Raw genomic sequence first — 24,475 nt, forward strand, 5'->3', positions numbered from 1 at the left:
GTCAACATGTGGCATAATATAATGAAAAACAGTCAGCCAGAAAGTAAAATTTTGATCTTCCAGAATACGTCTAAGTCCTCTTGCTTCCTTGGAAGTAATAGCATTTGACTCTTCTTCTAGTTGCTCCATACACTCAATAATAAAGTCTCTATATTCGTAAACGACATTTACTGTACGAATATTGAAATTCCAGCGTGTAGGGATTGAACGAGGAATATTTTTTCCAACTATTTGATTTAAGACAGCTATTCTTTGAGGTGAATGACTAAAAAATCCAGGTATATCATGTAAATCTCCAAAAAATACGCGTACTTGGGAATTAATAGAACATGCTCTTGACATTATTAGATTCAATTGATGGGCGTAACAGTGCACAAAATGAGCAGTTTCATATTTTCTCTTAATTATTGTTTGCACTCCGCCATGTATCCCACTCATAACAGCTGCTCCGTCATAACTTTGTGCAATGAGCTTATTTTTGTTATTCTTTAATATTGGGTCTAAAACATTCAAAATTGTGTTAGCTAAGGTTTCAGCATCATGTTTTTCTGGAAGCAAAAAAGTCCAAAACCTTTCAACTGGAGCACCGTTTTTTACATAACGAAAAACAATGACCATTTGAAATTTCATAGAAACATCCGATGTCTCATCAGCTATCACTGCTAAAAATGGGGCTTCATTGATTTCGTTTAAAATCTCCTCAGCGTATACTTCTAGCATGCAATCCAAAATATCATTTTGTATTGTTTTTGAGGTACCTTTGAAAATTGTCGCATTTGTAAGGTGTTCACTAAGTGTTTTATCAAGTTCAGCAGAAAAATTCACTAAACCACGAAAAATTCCAGGGTTATCTGATGTTTCAGATTCATCGTGTCCTCGTAAGGCGAGCTCAAAAGCCCCACAGAATTTTATACAGTCAATTATTTTTGACAAAACATACCTGTTTTTCGTCACCTCTTCATTGTGTTTTTGTATATTTATCCAATAAGCAGAGTCAAGTTGGGCCTGTATATTAAGTTTCCCAAATAATGCAAATCGCATTTCATTGTTCATATGAGTTTGCGTGTTTTCATGCTTCTTTATTTTTTCACTTAAATGCACTAGATCCCGCACTCCTGTCTCGCGCCACAATTTTTCCTCTTTATCTGCGCCGAATAATGCACACGGAAAACAGAAAAAAGCATTTTTTTCGGAACATCCACAAATCCACTGATTTCGTAGATACATGTCTTTATTAAATTTACGCGTATATGTTTTTCCACGCCTTTTACCGGACACTTCAATATTAAGATCAGGCATAGGACGGCCACGTTCTTTTATAATCAACTGTTGTTGATAGTGAAGTTTTTGAAATTTATTTACACCTAATTTAAATTGAAACTCCATTGTTTTAAACACGCTCGAACAAAACAAATTAAACAAAATTGTAACCTAAGAATTTCTAAACACGGCACAGATGCAACGGTCACGAATAACTGTCGTGAATTGCAGCTCGCAAACACATTTCCGAGGCCGTTAATCAGCCGATTGCCGAAGCACATCGGCTAAGATCGCCGTTTGCCTAATAAATGCATTTTACCGCTGCCAGTGTTTCGGTTGTTATCGACGCGGCTTCACTGGAGCAGCAAATACGTAAAAAGATTGCTTCACTGGAGTACCAAATACGTAAAAAAATTATACGGTTTCACTAGAGGAGTAAATACGTAAAAAAAATAATATTAATCATCGTTGTTGGTGAATTATTATTAACAGTTGATGTTTAATATGATAATATGGCAGATTTGAAATAAAACTATATTAATTATTCTTTAATAATTAAGATTTGCTATGGTTGTTTGGTAGTTCTGCAGCTCAGCAGCACATAAAGAAAAGCCGCCACTGCTGTCACTCCATCTTCTGCGCGGTCGGCCGATACTTCTACCGATTGGTGATTTATCTCGTGCTATTTTGACCACACGTGTCTCTCCCATTCTGGATATGTGGTTGATCCATTCTTTTTTTCTATTTAGTGTCCATTCGTTTATACACTGTACGTTACATTGTCTTTTGATATCTTCACTCATCTTTGGATTTCTCAGTGTATTTCCTGTAATTCTTCTCAGTACTCTCATCTCTGCTGTTTCCAGTACTCTTTGTGTTGTGGCTGTATCGAAGTATCGTGTCTTGTTTCTGATGCATATGTCATTATTGGTCTTACACTGGTTTTATAAATTTTATTCTTGACTTCATCTCATTGTTAATATGTCGGTTTCGCCATATAGTGTTTTTGTACTTAATTTCTCACTTTTTCCAGGTCTCCGTAGCTTGACAACGTAATTCCAAGGTATTTTATTTCGTAAAATTGTCATATTGAATTCTTTTGCTCTTATGTTAAATATGTGAACTAATACTCTGGGCTAATTAGCAAAATACAAGGAAAAGTTATTTACCAGCAATTGTATTGCTGGAGTCGAATCTTATTATTGTATGCATTAATAATATAGGTATGCAAAGTCCGCAGATAGTGTGCTACTTTTTTTATAAACAAAATGGCGCCCGAAAATCGTGTTTTTTTCAATTTTTGCTCTATAACTCCAAAGATTTTAACTTTACACCAAAAACACCCAAATAAAAATTGACCGCAATGCAATTCTGCACAGAGATGTGTTTTTGCCGATTCAGTTCGACGAAAACTTTCCCCGGAAAAAGCGGGTTTTTCCAACAAAATCTTTAATTTTCAACTAAAATTTTAGATAAGTAATTGTTAATCAATATTTAAATAACTTGGTAATGTAAAAGCCCTTCTTATATAGATTATAATTCCAGAAGCCAATGGAAATTGAATAAACAGTTTATCAACAGTTGAACTGTTAATTAAAAATTTACGGTCGCTATAATAACGACAATAATTATGATGCATAAGAATGACTATAATTTTTTCATTAAAAGACACTATACCCATCTAAATTACTTTACAGAATTGAAATTGCACTATTTAAGCGGCCTCAGGAATATTTTAAATTTATAAACAATTTTTTGGCTTATAAACAAATATAATATCTCGGGAAATATTAAACTAAATTAAATTGTGAAAACGGTATTCGAAAGACACTGGCAGGACGCTTCTTTAAAAGAAAAAACGTTTAATTATGATAAGTGGTTCCTGAGATACAATCCGTCAAAGTTGACCGAAATTTACGACAAAGATATAAATAATAGGATCATAATTTCCAAAGCATCACCTTTTTATTTTTGTCCTCTTTCTCCAAACGAATTTTCATATCTTTAAAATACTCATAACATATATTATTATAATAAAAACTATCGATAATACGTGTGAAAATTGCCAAAAATAGCAAAATTCCAACCAAAATTAGGTTGGAGAAAATGTAACCCTCAAAATTCAAAATCGGTATACGTTAAAAAAATGCTTTTTCTCGGCTTCCCATGGAGCAATTTCCTTCATTCTTTTTTTGTTCCCAAATAACTCGAGTAGAGCCATCGAACTAACGCATTATTAAATGTCAAACTTGCTTTTGTTTTGTTATAAAAGATTAATTTATTTATAAGAAGAGAAAACTACATATTTTTTCCAGTTGTAGGCTTTTTTTTAGATAAACTTACTGCAAGTGTACCTTTTAAAGTTAAAAACAATATTCTGATTTGAAAGCTGTATAATTATTTAAACAATTTTTATTTAAACAAATTAAAATTTTGTGTTATAATAAATAAAATAATTTATTATAAGAAAACAAAAGCAAGTTTGACATTTAATAATGCATTAGTTCGATGGCTCTACTCGAATTACTTGGGAACAAAAAAAGAATGAAGGAAATTGCTCCATGAGAAGCCGAGAAAATGCATTTTTTTTAACGTATACCGATTTTGAACTTTGAGAGTTACATTTTCTCCAACCTAATTTTTGATTGGAATTTTCTATTTTTGGCAATTTTCACACGTATTATCGATAGTTTTTATTATAATAATATATGTTATGAGTACTTTAAGGATATGAAAATTGGTGTGGAGAAAGACGACGAAAATAAAAAGGTGATAGTTTAAAAATTATGATCCTATTGTTTATATCTTTGCCGTAAATTCCGGTCAACTTTGACCGATTGTATCTCAGGAACTACTCATCATAATTAAACGTTTTTTTTTTAAAGAAGCGTCCTGCCGCTGTTTTTTGAATACCGGTTTTATAATTTAATTTAGTTTATTATTTCCCGAGATATTCTATTTGTTTATAAGCCAAAAAATTCTTTATAATTTTAAAATATTCCTGAGGCATCTTAAATAGTCCAATTTCAATTCCGTAAAGTACATTAGATAGGTATGGTGTCTTTTTATGAAAAAATCATAGTTATTCTTATGCATCATAATTATTGTCGTTATTATAGCGACCGTAAATTTTTAATTAACAATTCAATTGTTGCTAAACTGTTCGTTCAATTTACATCGGCTTCTGGAATTATAATCTATACGAAAAGGGCTTTTACCTTACCAAGTTATTTAATTATTGATTAACAATTACTTATCTAAAAGTTTAGTTGAAAATTAAAGATTTAGTTGGAAAAACCCGCTTTTTCCGGGGAAAGTTTTCATCGAAGTAAATCGGAAAAAACACGTCTCTATGCAGAATTTAATTTCGGTGAATTTTTATTTGAGTGTTTTTGGTGTAAAGTTAAAATCTTTGGAGTTATAGAGCAAAAATTGAAAAAACACGATTTTCGGGCGCCATTTTGTTTATAAAAAAAGTAGCACACTATCTGTGGACTTTGCATACCTATATTATTAATATATACAATCATAAGATTCGATTCCAGCAATAAAATTGCTGGTAAATAACTTTTCCCAAAAATTGCCTAATCTCCGATAATCAGCCCAGACTATAATCTTTGCATACTTTCTTTATCTTGGGCTATTGCTTCGTCTACGTAACAGAGTATTTTTATTTTTTTGTGTCCTATTCTGTATTATTTTCCTTTGTTGACGGTTTTGACGATTTCATCCATGATTAAATTGAAAAGCATAGGACTTAATTAGTATCCCTGTGTTATTCCGCTGCCTATGTCTATAGGTTCTTTAAGTTGTCCATCTATTCTGACTTCCATTTTGTTGTTTTGGTAGATTTTTTCAATAGTTTTTGTAATATCTATGGGGACTTTTCTATTATACAGAAGATGTATTACATCTTTGAGTCTTATTATGTCAAATGTTTTCTCCAAGTCAATCAGACATAGAAATGCTGGTCTATTCTACTCTAGTGATTTCTCAGTAATTTTCTTTATGACGAATATTCCATCTGTACACGATCTTCCAGTACGAAAACCCTGTTGTTCATCTGTTAAACTTATCCTCTGATTTATTAGCTCTTATAGAATTTTAGTTTTAAGTTTTAGGGTAGTATTTAACAAGTTGATACCTAACACTAGTTTTCTGGCTGCTTTTTATCTTCTTTTTTGAAAAGTAGAATTAGTTCGCTCGTTCTCCATCATTCCGATATTTTATTGTGTTTTATGATTTTATTAATTAATGTTGTTAGTTGTTCTGTCAAGAGATTAGATCCAGAATCGAAATTGCACGGTCTACATTTATCAAGCTGAGATCCTTGCTGTGCTGCGGTGATCTCAGTTTGGGAACCAAAATGCGGATAGTGAGGTACTACGTTCTTCCGTGCTACTGTATGGAGTTGAAGCCTGGACACTGACGCAAGCCACTGAAAAGCGGATTGAAGCCTTTGAGATGTGGATCTACAGGAGAATACTAAAAATATCTTATGTGGACCATGTCACCAACATTGAGGTCCTACAGCGCATGACAAAAGAAAAAGAAGTGCTTAATTTAGTAAAACAACGTAAGCTTGAGTACCTTGGCCACGTGATGCGGAACGAAGAAAAATATCGAGTTCTTCAACTCGTCATGCAGGGCAAAATATTTGGCATGAGAGGACCGGGACGCCGTCGTATCTCGTGGTTGAAAAACCTCCGACAATGGTTTGGGATAACCTCCGCGGAGCTGTTTCGCAGAGCAGTCAACAAAACAATGATAGCCTTGATGATCGCCAACATCCGGACCGGATAAGGCACTGAAGAAGAAGAAGTTGTTCTGTCACTGCTGCTCCATAATATTTCAGTAATTCGCTTGGTAGTCCGTCCTTTTTTAGAACTTCCTGTGTACTTATATTAGCATCTTCATTTGTGGTAATTTCTGGTGTTTCCGGTTGTATCGTCATTTTTGTTCTTCATCTGCGTAGAGCATTTTTAAAAAGTCAATCCATGTATTCTTTTCTATGTGTTTTGGTTCTATTAGTTCTTTTACCTCCGTTCTTTGACCTCTTATAAAGCGCCATCATAGGCGTAACCAGGGCTGGTTTTGGCGGTTATAACCCCCCCCCCCCCTTTTGGATGTACTTTGAGCTCTATACGCTTAACACCATTATTATTCCATACCCCCAGAGACCTTCAAGTAGATGTAACCCCTCCCCTTAGGATCATCCTGGTTACACCTCTGAGCGCCATATTTCCTTTTGCAGCCCATAAAAATCATGTTATGTACTTATCATTTGTAATATCTTATATAAGAAGTTATAAAGAGAAAACCTTGCATATCACACTACCCACGTTGAAGTATATTCTTCAGTGTTCTATTAGTACCTCTTCATTGAATCTTCTTTCTCGTAATAGTTATTCTATTATTTATCTTTGTTCTGGACCGTGTCTTGTAGTTTTTATCAGAAATCTGTAGATTTTTCAATTGTTTTGGTTACATTAGGCGTGTAGATACTATAAAACTATAGTAACTTGTACACAATTCATCGTAAGATTTAACTTTTGGATATTTCGGTATTATCCATAAAGCTAGACCCAAGTCAGTATTTGGATACCTAGCCAGTGTTGTAGATGTTACTTAAAAACGGTGTAAGCAACTACATGCTTTAATTATTCTTTTTCTTATCCTTCTTCCTCTTTATAAAAAATGCCACTTGTTTATTCGAATAATACCTCTATGGAAAGTTATTACTTACTTTTTGTGCGATCGTCCAGTAATTCTTCTCCGATTGATGATTTACCTTTGGCTATTTTGACCACCAGGTTCTTCCCCATTCTGCTTACGTGATTATTACATCCTATTCTTCTGTTAGTGTCTACTGTTTACCACGACCAATGCGTGCTACCGGTGATGACCTATGGTACAGAAACATTATCGCTCACAAAGAAAAACGCACAAAAACTAAGAGTAGCGCAGAGAAGAATGGAGCGATCAATGATAGGGGCCACTCTGTGAGACAGGATTAGAAACGAAGATCTACGAGCTAAGACCAAAGTCATAGACGTCATTGAAAGAAGCTGTAACTTAAAGTGGAAAAATGGGCTGGACACGTTGCCAGAATGAAGGACGGAAGGTGGGCTCTCAAACTAGTTGAATGGAGGCCAAGAGCCGATAAACGTACCAGAGGAAGACCACCAACACGATGTCAAGACGACTTATGAAAGACAACAAAAAAACTGGATGCAGAAAGCAACAGATAGAACACTTTGGAGACAAACAGGGGAAGCCTATGTAAAGCAGTGGATTGAGAGAGCCTGATGATGATGATGATGATGATGATGATGATCATGATGATGATGATGATGTTTACTGTTATACATTAAATTACTTCTAATTTATTCACTCTTCTTTCAAACTTTCAGCGTATTCTTCTCCTCATCTCCGCCGTTTCTAACAGCCTTTGTTTGTGGCTGTGTCGGGTCTTGTTTCTGATGCATATAACATTATTGGTCTTATACTGGCTTTATAAATTCTTGACCTTATCTTAGTGTTAATATGTCGGTTTCGCCATATTATAGTGTCACTGAGGCATCCTGCAAGTCTACTTGCTGGACAGCGTAACTCCAAAGTATTTTAGTTCCATTGACTTTTTCAATACTGATCCCATCGATTTCTAGTTTGCATTGGGTTCAGTTTTTTTAGCTGAAATAGTTATATTATTCTTCTCCTTCTTCCTACTTTATAAATAGGCTCATGTCTGTTTTACTTCGGATTTTAGCCTCAGTTGACGTTGTCTCACCATCTTTTCCCTGATCGTCCCAATGATCTTTTCCATTTGGCAATTTGTCTCTTGCTATTCGTACAATTCTATTTTCTGTCATTATTTCTATGTGTTTATTCCATTCTATTTTTCTCATTTTTTTATTTCACATGTTTATTTCCTCTATACCACATCTCGCTCGTATTTCCTCACTTATTACTCTGTCTTTTAGGGTTTGGTTTGTTATTTTTCGTAAGATTTTCGTTTCTGCTGTTTCCCAGTCTTTTTGTTTTCGCCGCCGTATCTGCTCTTGTGTCCGCTGTGTACGTCACTATCGGTTTTATTGTTGATTTATATATCCTGGTTTTCGTTTTCGTTGTGAACCCCCTCTGTGGCTCAGCGGTAAGAGCGCCTACCTTTGGATCGAAAGGTCCGAATGGTCGTGAGTTCGAATCTTACCTGGATAGAGGATTTTTCGTTTATTATAAATTAATAAATGAAAATAGTTTCTGTCCTTGTGGGGTCGGTACTCACCGGAGGCACTGCAGACGTTCGAATACAATTAGCGTCTCTTTGCAAAGACAATGACGTCGACTTTGCAAAGTAACAGACATTTACTCAACACACACACACTACACATTACTCCCCTGAGTTAGTGATAAGTTATAGTCTAAAAAATCATTATGAAATTGACTGGAAAGTTGGTTGTGAAAACCAGTGCCAATAAAACACAAAACACACATACAAGCACACGTTTTCGTTGTGAGGTATTTGTTAATCCAGATTTTGTTGTTGAGACATCCTGCTGCTCTGTTCGCCATGTTCACTTGTTTTTGTACTTCTTCTTCCACTTTTTCCTAGCTCGACATTTTTATTCCCAGGTATTCCGTTTCGATCACTTGTTCTATTATTTTGTTATTTACGACCAGTTTACATCGTCTCGGTTTCGCTGATATCACTATCGACTTAGTTTTCTCCGTTGAGATCAGCATGTTGTATATGAGCGCCATGTCTTCGAATTCTTTAATTAATCTTTTTAGGTCATCTTCATTTTCGGCTGTTATTATGGCGTCATCGGCGTAGCATATTATGTTTATTTCCTTTTCTCCCATACTATATCCTCTTCTTTTTTAACTTTCTTTACGATTAACAAGTACACCAGGCCTTGGTAATTACATAACCATGTGGCTGATAGAATTCTACCAATATGTCGCCTTTGTCATTTATATGTCTATTTTTCTTTATAGGTCTGTTTAATAAAGCAATTCTCAACTCTGGATCTAGTTTATGCCCTTGGTCGTTGGCAAAAGGTCTTCCAGATGTCACTAGACAAGTAGCGTTACAGTTAAACATATTTCCTCTAACACCTTTAAGTACTCTAGAAGCATTAAGAAAAGTCGATGTCGAAAAATTGCAAAGAGCTGTGTCTTCTGTAAATCAGGAGGTAAGTTTTTTCAGATTTCATAATACAGGGTGTTTGGTAAAGAATGAGCCATAGCTTAACTCTAGATTCTTGAGGTTAAAAGAGATCGATTTAAGCTAACTTACCTTAGTACGAAAGTTGATAATAACCGAAATGCAGGGTGTCAATTTTAAACTTTCCTTTTATTTATTCTTGAGTATTTCCTAACAGGCATTAGAAAATTACACGAAATTTGGTAAGTGGAAGTTTTTTGGGACGAGAAATCTAAATTTGCCAAAAATGATGTATTACCTAGAGGGCACCACATACGTCCTTCAGCGCTTATTTAATAGGTTCAATTTTTTTTATTACCCACTCTACAGACTTTTTGAATCAAAACTTTTATTCTCTTAATTTTTTACTTAAAAACGGTATACTGCATTCATCCCGCTAAACTCGACCGTTTTCGGGATAAACCCATTTTAAATCTGCGAGATAACATAGTTTTTTGCATAATATCATTGTAGTTACACACGAAAAATAACTTTAAACCATAAAAACTTACAAAAATGTATCGCAAATTTGTTCAAAAATTGGTATTTGCGATGCAATGACATAAATATGAGAACTGGCACAATTATTTTGGTTTCGAGTTTATTTTTCTGGTCTATTATATATTACAGGGGTGGCCAAACTGTGGCTCGCGAGCCACATGTGGCTCTTTGAAGGATTATTTGTGGCTCTCAATAAATGTCCCTGAATTACTTTTCATTTTTTTTTCAAAATGTGGCAACAAATATAAAAGACTAAGCCTAACATCAGGACTTGGCCAAGGAGACCCCTTATCACTGTTGCTATTCAGTTTGGCCTTAGAATATCTAATAAGTAAAATATCATCTGAGCTGACAGGAGGATTTGCAAGGATCAAAACTATTGTTGGCCTTTGCTGATGATATAGGTGCAGTCGATCATTCTATAAGAGACGTGAGAGAGGTGTTTTCACAACTCGAGGAAGAAACAGGTAGTCTGGGCCTTCGAGACTACCGAAGAGACTATTAATGAAGAGAACACGAAATACATGCTAGTAACCAAAAATCTAAGATCAAGAGTTAGGCAGAACATAACTATTAATGACCACAACTTCGAAGTAGTAAAAGAGTTTAAATATCTAGGAACGGTAATCACACATGACAATCACATTATAAAAAGAGGTCTTAGCATAGCAAGGATAGCTGCGTAGAATAGAGCATTATGCTCCCTATCATCATTACTAAAATCTAAGCTGCTAAAAAAACAATCTAAATTCAGACTATACAGCCAATTATTCGCCCAATTGTTAAATATAGAAGTGAAACTTGGACTCTACATCAGTGGGAAATAAATCTTCTTCACATGCAAATCTAGTAATGGATGTTAGCGATCGCATTTTTAATTAACTCTCTGTTTCTTGCAAAATGTATCAGATATTGATTGTTGCTAATCCCTGTCCATTGCGTAATGTTTCAGAACCAGGACATTTTCTTTCGTCCCATTTATCTCTTGCCTTAAATTTTACCCTCGATTATAAGTTGGAGGAACTGGTATTTTTCATTTCGCATGGTGCGACCTTGATACACAGTTTTCCTTTTCTTGATAGTTTCGAAAAGTTAGCGTTCTTGGTTGATTTGAAGATATCTACATTTGTGACTTTCGCTGACCATGGTATCTTTAGGATATGGCGATAAAGCCACATTTCGAAAGCTTCTAATCTGTTTATATCCCTCGTTTTGAGTGTCCAGACCTCTACGCCATATAGCAGCACCGACCATACGTGGCACTTAGTAAACCTTAGTCTCAGTTGAAGATCGAAATCTGAACAGGTCAGTACTTTCCTAAATTTTACGAAAGCTGGTCGAGCTTGCTCAATGCGACCTTTTACTTCCCTGTCCGATGGCCAGTCTTCAAAAAGCTACGTTCCCAGGTATTTAAATTTGCTCACTTTTTCAATGGATTTGGTATTCAGTGTTATGGTGGAGTTTTAAAGTGCATCCATGTTTTTGGAGATGATCATGAATTTGGTCTTTTTGGTACTAATCTATAATCCCATTCTCTTACTGTATTCTCCGATTATAGTGACAAGTTGTTGAAGATCGGCTATGTTGTCACAAATTAAATAAATAAGCTACTGGGAAATAAATAAGCTGCTGCTATTTGGAAGCAAAGTCCTCAGAATGATATTTTTCCTCAAACAGATGAATTGACAGGAGAGTGATACTGAAAACGTCGTCAGACATACAAAAGCTAAGATAAGATGGGCAGGTCATGTGGTAGATCAGAGGAAGACATAGTGTTAAAGACGGTGTTTTTTGAGAGGCGATAGAAAATCAATAGGCCATCCCAGAAAAAGTTGGAAGGATGATGAAGAATCGAAGTATCCTGAATTAGTAAAAAGATTGCTTGTAGAATTATTTGCATATTTGAAACAACGATGTGAACCATTTTATTTCACTTTAAAATTCGTGAAATCCAAACGTAAGAGAAAAATTTAATACCTTTTATACACTTTTTAGATAATTGTTTAATTGCGCGGCTCGCGAAAAATTTCAAATTTTGAAAAATGGCTCGGACTATCAAGGAGCTTGGCCACCCCTGAATATATTATATACAGTGCTAGTCAAAAGTCCGTACCCCCCCTCTTATCTTTTGAACGGTTTTACCTATAATAGTGAAATTTGGATGGAGGAAATTAACTGACGTAAGCTTCTTAACTAGTTATGACAGGTGACGTAATAGTGACAGATGACGTTACAGAGCCACTGTGACCGATAATTTTAAATGGGACCTTATGGCAAGTGATACCTCGTTTGAAAGGTATTCAAAATACCTACTCAGCCATACTAATTTTTTTGTGTTTTAGTTGATTTTGATTTTGGTGAATAAATTAAATAAATATAATATTGTAGCTTCGCATTTAATTAATAAAAATTCAAATGTACGCCTATGGTTTTTTTGTCAAAAAAGTTGACGTTTTTCGATTCTCTAGTAGTTTTTACGTCAACGTCAACCTTTTTGACAAGTAATCATAGGCGGAATTTTGAATTTTGAATTAATTAAATGAAACTACAATTTTATATTTATTTCATTAATTCGTCAAAATTAGCTTAAACTTAAACAATATTAGTATGACTGAATAGGTATTTTCAATACCTTTCAAACGAGGTGTCACTTGCCATAAGGTCCCATTTAAAATTATCTGTCACAGTGGCGCTGTAAAGTCATCTGTCACTATTACGTCACCTGTCATGACTAGTTAAGAAGCTTACGTCCGTTTATTTCCTATCTCCAAATTTCACTATTATAGGTATAACCGTTCAAAAGATACGAGGGAGGGTACGGACTTTTGACTAGCACTGTATATTTAGTATATTATGTAAAAAATGATGTACTCTGGGCTAATTAGCAAATTTCATGGAAAAGTTATTTCCCAGCAATTTTATTGCTGGAATGGAATTATAAGATCCTATATATTAATAATATAGGTATGCAAAGTCCGCAGATGGTGTGCTACTTTTTTTTATAAACAAAATGGCGCCGACAAATCGTATTTTTTTCAATTATTGCTCTATAACTCCGAAGATTTTAACTTTACAACAAAAACACTCAAATAAAAATTCACCGCAATTAAATTTTGCATAGAGATCTGTTTTTCACGATTTGCTTCGACGAAAATTTTCCTGCGGGTTTTCCTAACAAAAACTCTAATTTTCAAAAAGTTTTAGGTAAGTAATTATTAATCAATAATTAAATAACTTAGTGACATCAAAGCTTTCTTGGTATAGATTGTAATTCCAGAAGCCGGTGAAAATTAAACGAATATTTTAGCAACAATTCAATTGTTAATTAACAATTTACGATCGCAATAATAACCAAAATAATAATGATACATTGATCAAACTTATAAAGATTATAAAGATGAGATGCTTATTTAATATTTTATCGACAAAATATAAATTTTTCGTTTTTTTTGCATAATCTTTCAATTTTGAAAAAAAAAATAGTTATAATACGCTGGTCTAATTAGTAAAGTACAGAGAAAGGTTATTTACCAGCAATTTTATTGCTGGAATCGAATTATAAGATCCTATATATTATTAATATAGGTATGCATAGTCCGCAGATAGTGTGCTACTTTTTTTATAAACAAAATGGCGCCGACAAATCGTATTTTTTTCAATTATTGCTCTAAAACTCCGAAGATTTTAGCATTACACCAAAAACACTCAAAACAAATTCACCCCAATTTAATTCTACATAGTGGCAAGTTTTTCCCGATTTGTTCCGACGAAAATTTTCCTCGGAAAATGTGGGTTTTCCCAACAAAATCTCGAATTTTCAAATAAGTTTTTTGGGCCAGTAATTATTTATCAATAATTATATACCTTGGTGAAATAAAAGCTTTCTTTGTATAGATTATAAATTCAGAAGCCGGTGAAAATGAAACGAATATTTTAGCAACAATTAATTGTTAATTAACAATTTATAGTCGCAATAACAACCAAAATAATCATGAGACATTGATCAAACTTAGAAAGATTATAAAGGTGTGATGCCTATTTAATATTTTGTCGACAAAATATAAATTTTTTCATTTTTTTGCATAATCTTTAAATGTTTAAAAAAAATTTTATAAACAAATTAACATTTCTCAGAAATTGTTTATTATATTCTAATTTTAAAAAATACTTAAAATGCGTATTTCTTAAGTCTTGAAAATGAATGCTTTAAAAAAATTTTACAACCATTTGCAAAAAAGTTATGAAACAGCAAAGTAAATATACGATTTCTCCGTTGTTTATAATTTGTTTTAATTGTTTCAAAGCTTAAATGTGAGTCTATGGTACAAACTAATTACTCACAAAGAATGTCAAAAATTAGTGCAATGGTTATATTTTAATCAAAGATTAAAAATACTTTTTTTGTAATTTTTAGCGCAAAAGTAGGCCTGATACAGCGTCGGAGCTAAAATGTTCACTCGAAGCGACTGACACGCAGCATACATTTTATTAAAAGTGTATGTACGTTGCGCGGCCGGTCGTCGCTCCGAGTGAAAATTTTAGCTACAGTACTGTATTAGTCTACTTTCACGCGTGTAAATTACAAAAAAAATATATTTATAATCTTTAATTAAAATATAACCATTAAACTGATAATCGATATTTTTTGTAAATAATTAGCTTGTACTTTAAACTCACTTCTACGCTTTGAAAGAATTAAAAAAAATTATAAACACCATAGTAATCGTATGTTTACTTTGCTGTTTCATAACTTTCTTGCAAATGGTTGCAAAAAAGTTTTAAAGCATTCATTTTCAAGATATTTGAAATATGCATTTTAGGTATTTTTTAAAATTATAATATAATAAAAACTTTCTGAGAAACGTTAATTTGTTTATAACTATTTTTTTAAACATTTAAAGATTTTGCAAAAAAATAAAAAAATTATATTTTGTCGACAAAATGTTAAATAGGCATCTCATCTTTATAAGATTTTAAAGTTTGATCAGTGTATCATAATTATTTTGGTTATTATTGCGACCGTAAATTATTAATTAACAATTGAATTGTTGCTAAAATATTAGTTTAATTTTCACCAGCTTCTGGAACTATAATCTAAACCAAGAAGGCTTTAAGTCACCAAATTATTTAATTATTGGTAGATAATTACTTATCTGAAACTTTCTTTGAAAATTAAAGATTTTGTTGGGAAAACGGAGCAGATCGGGAAAAACACCTCTCTATGCAGAATTTAATCACGGTGAATTTTTATTTGGGTTTTTTTGTTGTAAAGTTAAAATCTTCGGAGTTATAGAGCAATAATTGAAAAGAACACGATTTTCGGGCGCCATTTTGTTTATAAAAAAAGTAGCACACAATCTGAGGACTTTGCATACCTATATTATTAATATATAGGATCTTATAATTCGATCCCAGCAATAAAATTGCTGGTAAATAACTTTTCCCAAAAATGGCCTATTCTCCGATAATCAGCCCAGACTAATGTTGTATCGCAGATTTAAAATGCGTCTATCTCGAAAACAGTCGAGTTTAGCGAGATAAATGTAGTGTACCTTTTCTAAGTAAAAATACACTAAACACAAAAAGTATCGTATAATTTTTGAAACAGAAAAAAAGTTTAAAAATAATTTTTAAGTTTTAGCAAAATGTCTGCTAATAAGGCCGGTTTTCACGTTACTCTTATTGTACGTTTTGTTGGATAGGACAAATCCTATACGATAAAACGCGGCGTGTAAACAGCAAAAATACCATAATTTTACGTAGCGTGAAAACAGGCCTTTTTAGATGTTTACAAACCCTTAACAATTCAAGTTAAAACGCATTTTGTCGAAAAAAAGAACAGTTAACAAAACGTTGTTAAAGGAGAATATTTTGGACATTGTGTTCCCGAATTTAGTCTGTGCACTATGTCTGCTTGAGTTTTTAATGAGGATGTGCGTTCTTACAAGAAATGAGTAGATAATGTACTAGTATGGTATAACTAGACCCAAACCCAGTCATCCAAAGTGAAAGTTATCCTCCAACACCAAATTGTTCTACATGGTCCACGTAATCACGTAATGTTCAGAAAAAAGTCAAACCATTTTGAGCGTCGTGTTTGGGGGGGGGGGGGGGGGAGGGGGAGAAATCGTAGTTTTTTAGGTTTTTCGTTAATATTTCTAAAACTATGCGGTTTAGCATGAACAACCTTCTATACAAATTTGTTCTACATTAAATTTGAAATAAAAATGCCATACGCAATGCATAATCTTTCTAAAGTGAACGGTTACAAAGTTACGGAGGTAGTATAGTATAATTGATCCAAAAAAAGCCTAACCTAAACATGCAAAGAAAGAGTTTTCCTCCAACACCAAATTGTTCTATATGGTCCACATATTGTTCAGTAAAAACTTACACCATTTTGAGCGTACGATTTGAGGGGAGGATGGGGAAGAAGTCGGTAAATTAGTATATTTTTTAAGTTATTCGTCAATATTTCTAAAACTATGCTTGAGCGTAAACAATGTTCCATAGAAAAATGTTCTACATAAAATTTAAAACAAAAAAGGTCGTATCCATAATTGTTATAAAATCAACGGTTCCAGAGTTAGGGAGGTTGAAAGTGGAGGTTTTCGATACTTTTTATATTTTTTGGACAATTTATAATATTATTACTGATGAAAGAAATTTTCTTTACCAGCATTGTGTTTTGTAAATAAAATTTGCTATTTCAGTAGCCGATGGTATGTTAGTGATAAGCCCTTGAAGAAACGTCAACCTCACCACCCAAAATCATCATTAATTGCCCAAAAAATATAAAACCTGTTGAAAACGTATTGAAAACTTTTAACCCTCCGTAACTCTGGAACCGTTGATATTATAAAAATTATGTATGGGACCGTTTTTGTTTTAAATTTTATGTAGAACATTTTTGTATAGAACATTGTTTACGCTAAAGCATAGTTTTAGAAATATTGACGAAAAACGTAAAAAAACTACCAATTTACCGACTTCTCCCCCATCTCCCCCCCCCCCCAAACCGGACGTTCAAAATGGTGTAACTTTTTACTGAACAGAACAATTAGGTGTTGGAAGAAAACTGTTACTTTGGATGTCTGGGTTAGGCCTTTTTTGGGCCAATTATGCTATACTACCTCTGTAACTTTGGAACCCTTCATTTTAGAAGAGCATAGAGCTTTTTTTATTTCAAATTTAATGTAGAACATTTTTGTATAGAAGATTATTCAAACCAAACCGCATAGTTTTAGACATATTGACGAAAAACGTAAAAAACTACGAATTTACCGATTTCTCCCCCCTATCCCCCCACCCCAAACCCGATGCTCAAAATGGTGTGACTTTTTCTGAAAATTATGTGGACCATATAGAACAATTTGGTGTTGGAAGATAACTTTCACTTTGGATGTCTGGGTTATTCCATCTTTTGGATCAATTGTATCATACTATAATATAATGTCAGAACAAGCAGCCCAAATTGTAGGTTTAATTGAAGATGGACGACCGCAGCACCATCTTGCTGATCTTATGGAAATCCACCAATCCAGCGTTTCAAGAGCTTTAGGAAGGTACCTATAGAGAAAGTGGAGGATACTTAAGAAGACCAGTTGCAGGACTTTCCAGGTGCACGAACCCCGCAGATGAACGTTATTTATATCTGCAGACATTGCGTACATATCATGTTACAGCTCGACAAGTAAAAGCCATCGTAAAGTGCCAATTCTGTTAGAAACAGAGTAAGGGAATTTGGAGTCAGAGCCAGAATGCCTTCTACTGCTTCCCTGTTAACGAAGGCACATCGTACGGCACGTTGAAGTTTTGCACCAGAACATATCGATTGAGATATTAACGACTGGGTTATTATTTTTCTTATTCGTGAGTCAAAATTTGCACTTTGTGGATTCGACAGTGCAAAGTGTCTGTCGGATCAACAAATTGCAAATCTTGACTCATCAGTAAAAAGAATATTAGACCAGTCGTTAATATCCCAATCGACATGTTCTGATGCAAAACTTCAACGTGTTAAGCCGGGTCCAGACACGTGTAAAGTGTAATGTAAGAGTACGTGTAATTTAGCATCAACAGTGTGGACGTCACACGAACGTCCATACGAATCGTTTAACGAATCTTGTTTTCCACTCAGTTGCTACGAATAGCCGAATAGGGATGTCGTGACAGCAGGTAGGTACTGCTCTTACTTGTATATATTTACTAACTGAAGACCGGAAATAACGTTCGGTGCGTCAATGGTGGAAAACTGATTTGTATCAGAAAAGATCTAGTTTACTTGAGGCACTAAAATCTCAGCAAATGAGTGGCCAATATTAAAACTTTACCCGGATGCCGCTTACTGATTTTGAATATTTATTAACATAGGTAGATTGCATCTAAAATATTAAGACAAGATACTGTCATGAAATCTGCAATTTCACAACAAGATAGACTGGCACTAAAATTAGGATTTTTGACAACAAGAGATTCATATTCTTCTTCTTCTGGTTCCTATCCGTTTCGGATGAAAGAAATCATATTGGCAATCATAACCTTGCTCGCTGCGGTTCGAAACCATGTTCCCAAATTCCTCAGCCATGATATTCTCCTTCTACCGGGTCCTCGCTTACCTTTGACTTTACTTTGCAATATGGACTGCAGCAGGGAGGAACGATGCTGATTTCTCATAACGTGTCCCAGATACTGTAATCTATAAAGCCACATCTCAAATGCTTTAAGTTTTTTAATAGTGGTGTCTGTAAGCGTCCATGCCTCCGTTCCGTACAATAATACAGCGAAAATGTAACATCTCAAATGTCTCATTTTTGTATTTAGGGATATGTTTTGTGGCTTTTGAAGTTATAGCTCATTTCGTTAAACACCGTTCTTGCCTTTCCTATGCGGCACTTTATTTCCTGTACATTTGTACATTGCTCCACTGCTTATTTATAATAGTTCTCAGGTAGCAATACTGTTTTATAGCTATAGCCTTCGTGCCAATCAAAAATAATACTATAACTGGGATATTCTAATAACCGATCATTGGTGGCTAGTAGAAATAAATGTACTAAATATAATTATATAATAATGATAATAGTACATGCGATGTACATAATACTATATATGTACATATTACATACATACTTATTTATATGGTTTTAGACCTTTTTATGTCAATGATACAGCAATGTAACCTATTTTATTAAAAACCAAATTACGTTTTCTGTGCACGCATCTATTAATAAACATGAAATGCATACGATATGTAGATATGAAGCATTTTATGTAGGTACATATTTCCCTATTAAAATACATACAGCAGAATTAGTTATTTACTCTCTAAAAAATGTTTGGATCCAAAATACCGGGGTTTTGTTGGTATAAGCAGGTAGATTCGTCAAGCGATTGCTCGCCACACGTCCAAACGGTACAACTTTCACGAATGCCGTCCAAACGGGTACTGCGAGCGCCTTTGTGTTCACGAAAAAACCGACTGGCGCCGGATCCCGGCGAGCTCCAGCGCGAATGGTACATGTAATTCTCGCAGTGCCGTCCAAACGCAGAATTCACGTTTCATTACACGTTACGTTACGCATTACATTACACGTGTCTGGACCCGGCTTTAAAGTGCCAATTCGGTTAAGCCGGGTCCAGACACGTGTAATGTAATGTGTAACGTAACGTGTAATGAAAGGCGAATTCTGCGTTTGGACGGCACTACGAGCATTACATGTACCATTTGCGCTGGAGCTCGCCGGGACCCATCGGGAGTCGGTTTTTTCCGTGAACAAAAAGGCGCTCGCAGCACTCGTTTGGACGGCGTTAGTGAAAGTTTTACCGTTTGGACGTGTGGCGAGCAATCGCTTGACGAATCTACCCGCTTATACCAACTAAACCCCGGTATTTGGGATCCCAAAAATTTAGTCTTCAGTTAGTAAATATGTACATACAAATAAAAGCAGTATAAAAAAACTACCTGCTGTCACGACCTCCCTTATTCGTCTGTTCGAAGAACTTGAGTGGAAACCAAGATTCGCTAAACGATTCGTGTGGACGTTCGTGCGACGTCCACACTGTTGATGCTAAATTACACGTAATCTTACATTACACGTTACACGTGTCTGGACCTGGCTTTAGAAACAGATTAAGGGAATTTGGAATCAGAGCCAGAATGCCTGCTATTGCTCCACTGTTGACAAGTGCACACCGTATAAGCCGGGTCCAGACACGTGTAATGTAATGCGTAACGTAACGTGTAATGAAACGCGAATTCTGCGTTTGGACGGCACTGCGAGCATTACATGTACCATTCGCGCTGGAGGTCGCCGGGACCCGGCGCCAGTCGGTTTTTTCTTGAACACAAAGGCGCTCGCAGCACTCGTTTGGACGGCGTTAGTGAAAGTTGTACCGTTTGGAAGTGTGGCGAGCAGTCGCTTGAGGAATCTACCTGCTTACACCAACAAAACCTCGGTATTTGGGATCCAAAAAATTTTTCGAGAGTAAATAACTAATTCTGCTGTATGTATTTTAAGAGGAAAATATGTACCTACATAAAATGCTTCATATCTACATATCGCATGCATTTCATGTTTATTAATAGATGCGTGCAAAGAAAACGTAATTTGGTTTTTTAATAAAATAGGTTACATTGCTGTATTATTCACATAAAAAGGCCTAAAACCATATAAATATATATGTATGTATGTACATATATAGTATGTACATCGTATGTACTTTTATCATTATTATAATTATATTTAGTAGGTACATTTATTTCTACTAGCCACCAATGATCGGTTATTAGAATATCCCAGTTATAGTATTATTTTTGATTGGCACGAAGGCTATAAAACAGTATTGCTACCTGAGAACTATTATAAATGAGCAGTGGAGCAATGTACAAATGTACAGGAAATAAAGTGCCGCATAGGAAAGGCAAGGACGGTGTTTAACGAAATGAGCTCCATCTTCAAAAGCCACAACATATCCCTAAATACAAAAATGAGACATTTGAGATGTTACGTTTTCGCTGTATTATTGTACGGAGTGGAGGCATGGACGCTTACAGACACCACTATTAAAAAACTTAAAGCTTTTGAGATGTGGCTTTATAGATTACAGTATCTGGGACACGTTATGAGAAATCAGCACCGTTACTCCCTGCTGCAGTCCATATTGCAAAGTAAAGTCAAAGGTATGCGCGGACCCGGTAGAAGGAGAATATCATGGCTGAGGAATTTGAGAACATGGTTAAAGAAAACCTCAAGGAACTGTTTTGAACCGCAGCAAGCAAGGTTATGATTGCCAATATGATTTCTTTCATCCGAAACGGATAGGAACCAGAAGAAGAAGAATATGAATCTCTTGTTGTCAAAAATCTTAGTGTTGGTGCCAGTCTATCTTGTTGTGAAATTACAGATTTCATGACCGTATCTTGTCCTAATATTTTAGATGCAATCTACCTATGTTAATAAATATTCAAAATCAGTAAGCGACATCCGGGTAAAGTTTTATTATTGGCCACTCATTTGTTAAGATTTTAGTTTCTCAAGTAAACTAGATATTTTCTGATACAAATCAGTTTTCCACCATTGACGCACCGAACGTTATTTTCGGTTTTCAGTTAGTAAATATATACAAATAAAAGCAGTACCTACCTGATGTCACTACATCCCTATTCGGCTGTTTGTAGCAACTGAGTGGAAACCAAGATTCGTTAAACGATTCGTATGGACGTTCGTGTGACGTCCAAACTGTTGATGCTAAATTACACGTAATCTTACATTACACGTTACACGTGTCTGGACCCGGCTTAACGTAACGTGTAATGAAACGCGAATTCTGCGTTTGGAAAGCACTACGAGCATTACATGTACCATTTGCGCTGGAGCTCGCCGGGACCCATCGGGAGTCGGTTTTTTCCGTGAACAAAAAGGCGCTCGCAGCACTCGTTTGGACGGCGTTAGTGAAAGTTTTACCGTTTGGACGTTTATTATGTGGAATAACGAACAGTTTCTTGAACTTATTAGTTTATACCAACAAAACCCCGTATTTGTGGATCCAAAAAAATTTTTCAAGAAAAAATACCTAATTCTGGTGTAATGTATTTTAATAAGAAAATATGTACCCACACAAAATGCTTCATATCTACATATCGCATAAATTTCATTTTATTAATGGATTCATACACAGAAAACGTATTTTTTTTAATAAAATAAGTTACACTGCTGTATCATTGACATAAAAAGACCTAAAACCATATAAATAGATATGTATCTATGTATGTACGTACAAGTCCGTATTGTTGTACGGAGCGGAGGCATGGACACTTACAGACACCGCTATTAAAATACTTGAAGCGTTTGAGATGTGGCTTTGTAGAAGAATGCTGAGAATATCATGGACAGCAAGAATCACCAACAAGGAAGTCCTAGAAAGAATGAAGAAGGAACTAGATATTGTGTTTACCAACAAACGCATAACGGGACAAGTTATGAGAAATCAGCACCGCTACTACCTGCTACAGTCCATATTGCAAGGTAAAGTCAAAGGTAAGCGAGGACCCGGTAGAAGGAGAATATCATGGCTGCGGAATTTGAGAACATGGTTAAAGAAAGCTGGAACTGTTTCGAACCGCAGCAAGCAAGGTTATGATTGCCAATATGATTTCTTTCATCCGAAACGGATAGAAACCAGAAGAAGAAGAATATGAATCTCTTGTTGTCAAAAATCTTAATGTTGGTGCCAGTCTATCTTGCGGTGAAATTGCTTATTTTATTACAGTATCTTGTCTTAATATTTTACATGCAATCTATGTTAATAAAAAATATTCAAAATCAATAGACGACATCCGGGTAAAGTTTTTATATTGGCCATTAATTTGCTGAAATTTTAATTCCACAAGTAAACTAGATCTTTTCTGAGACAAATCAGTTTTCTACCATCGACGCACCGAATGTTATTTCCGGTCTTCAGTTAGTAAATATGTACATACAAATAAAAGCAATACAAATACAAGTAAACTACATGCTGTCACGGACCTCTCTATTCGTCTGTTCGTAGCATCTTAGTGGAAACCAAGATTCGTTAAACAATTCGTGTGGACGTTCGTGTGACGTCCACACTATTGATGCTAAATTACACGTTACACGTGTCTGAACCCGGCTTTACAAACCGAACATTACGGGCCACGTGCTGTGGAAAAATCATGTCGCAGTTGTCCAGCTGTAGCATGATGTGTACGCAAAGTCTGCAGATGTAAATAACGGTCATCTGCGGGGTTTGCATTAAAAATTTTGATTAAAAAAGGTATGTAGAGTGGGGTATGAAACAAATTGAATGCATTAAATGAGCGCTGAAAAACGTATGTGGCGCCCTTTGGGCAATACATCAGTTTTGGTGGCGAATTTAGATTTCTCATCCCAAAAAAACCCGCTTACCAAATTTCGTGTTGTTATACCATGCTTGTCAGGAAATATTCTAGAATAAATATAATAAAAGTTTAACTTTGACAACCTGAATTTCGGTGATTATCAACTTTCTTCCTAAGGTAGGTTAGCTTAAATCGACCTACTTTAAGCTCAGGAATCTAAGGTTAAGCTATGGCCCATTCTTTACCAAACACGCTGTATAATATGTTTAGCCAAATCACTAAAAACAAATTTAACACGTAAAGAGAAAGAAGCCTTACATAACAAAAATTTACGGATTATCTAAGGCAGGGCCGGCGATAACGGGCCTGCAAGGGATGCACTGCAGGCGGGCGCCCCTGTTTGGGGGGCGCCAAAATGAGCTTGTTTCTGCTGATGTTATGTAAAATACTAAGATAAAAAAATTCATTTTTTAAATGTGGTTTAAATTCGTCATAATACCCTAATTTGTGTTTGTTAATTTAGCATATCACACTACATGTAAAATATACAAAAATATGCAATGCGGCAAAGAATTCTTTCCATGTAGTAATATAATTTATTGGTCAAAGATATTATATTATCTCAACCAAACACAACCTTGCTCTTAATGGGAATGCTTTGTTTATTTTTTCCAAATTTCTTGCAAGTTGTAATTTTGTCAGCAGTTATGAGAGGAAGTTAATAATTTCTAGTAAAATAAACAAGATTGTGATACTGCTTTCTTGCGGCTTGTCTAATTTAAGTACAGTGGAACCCCGATAAGTCGGCCCCCGATAACCCGGAAGTCCGGCTAACCCGGACCGATTTTCATCAGACAAAAATTTAACAAATAAACAATTTAACAATTTTATCAAATAAAAATGTATGTAGGCCAAATAATATTTCAGAGATAATGTGTATTTGTGTAATTTGAACACATAAGTACAATAGTAAAAATGATTCATGCACACGGCGGCAGCCAGAGCGACCGTCTCAGCTTATCGGAAAGAACAGACACCTGTCTGTATTCCTTTTTCTTTATTTATGTCAAACTGTCTTAGCATTGTTTAAAAAAGACGTGACTATTTAAAAATTCTTGTATTGTGTGTAGTACAGCCTATTAATCACT

The 24,475-nt window shown here is 34.9% G+C and overlaps 1 protein-coding gene across 1 annotated transcript in view; it reads left to right on the top strand.

Annotated features, from left to right (window-relative positions):
* LOC126885032 (pyrethroid hydrolase Ces2e-like) overlaps window positions 1–24,475 on the top strand; it is a 93,701-nt gene that overhangs the window by 17,089 nt on the left and 52,137 nt on the right. Inside the window, exon 4 of the mRNA XM_050651449.1 lies at window positions 9,259–9,455. Within this exon, the coding sequence (XP_050507406.1) occupies window positions 9,259–9,455 (197 nt within the window). The remainder of the gene's footprint in view (window positions 1–9,258; window positions 9,456–24,475) is intronic.

This window comes from Diabrotica virgifera, chromosome 5 (assembly GCF_917563875.1).
Source record: "Diabrotica virgifera virgifera chromosome 5, PGI_DIABVI_V3a".
Lineage (NCBI taxonomy): Eukaryota > Metazoa > Arthropoda > Insecta > Coleoptera > Chrysomelidae > Diabrotica > Diabrotica virgifera.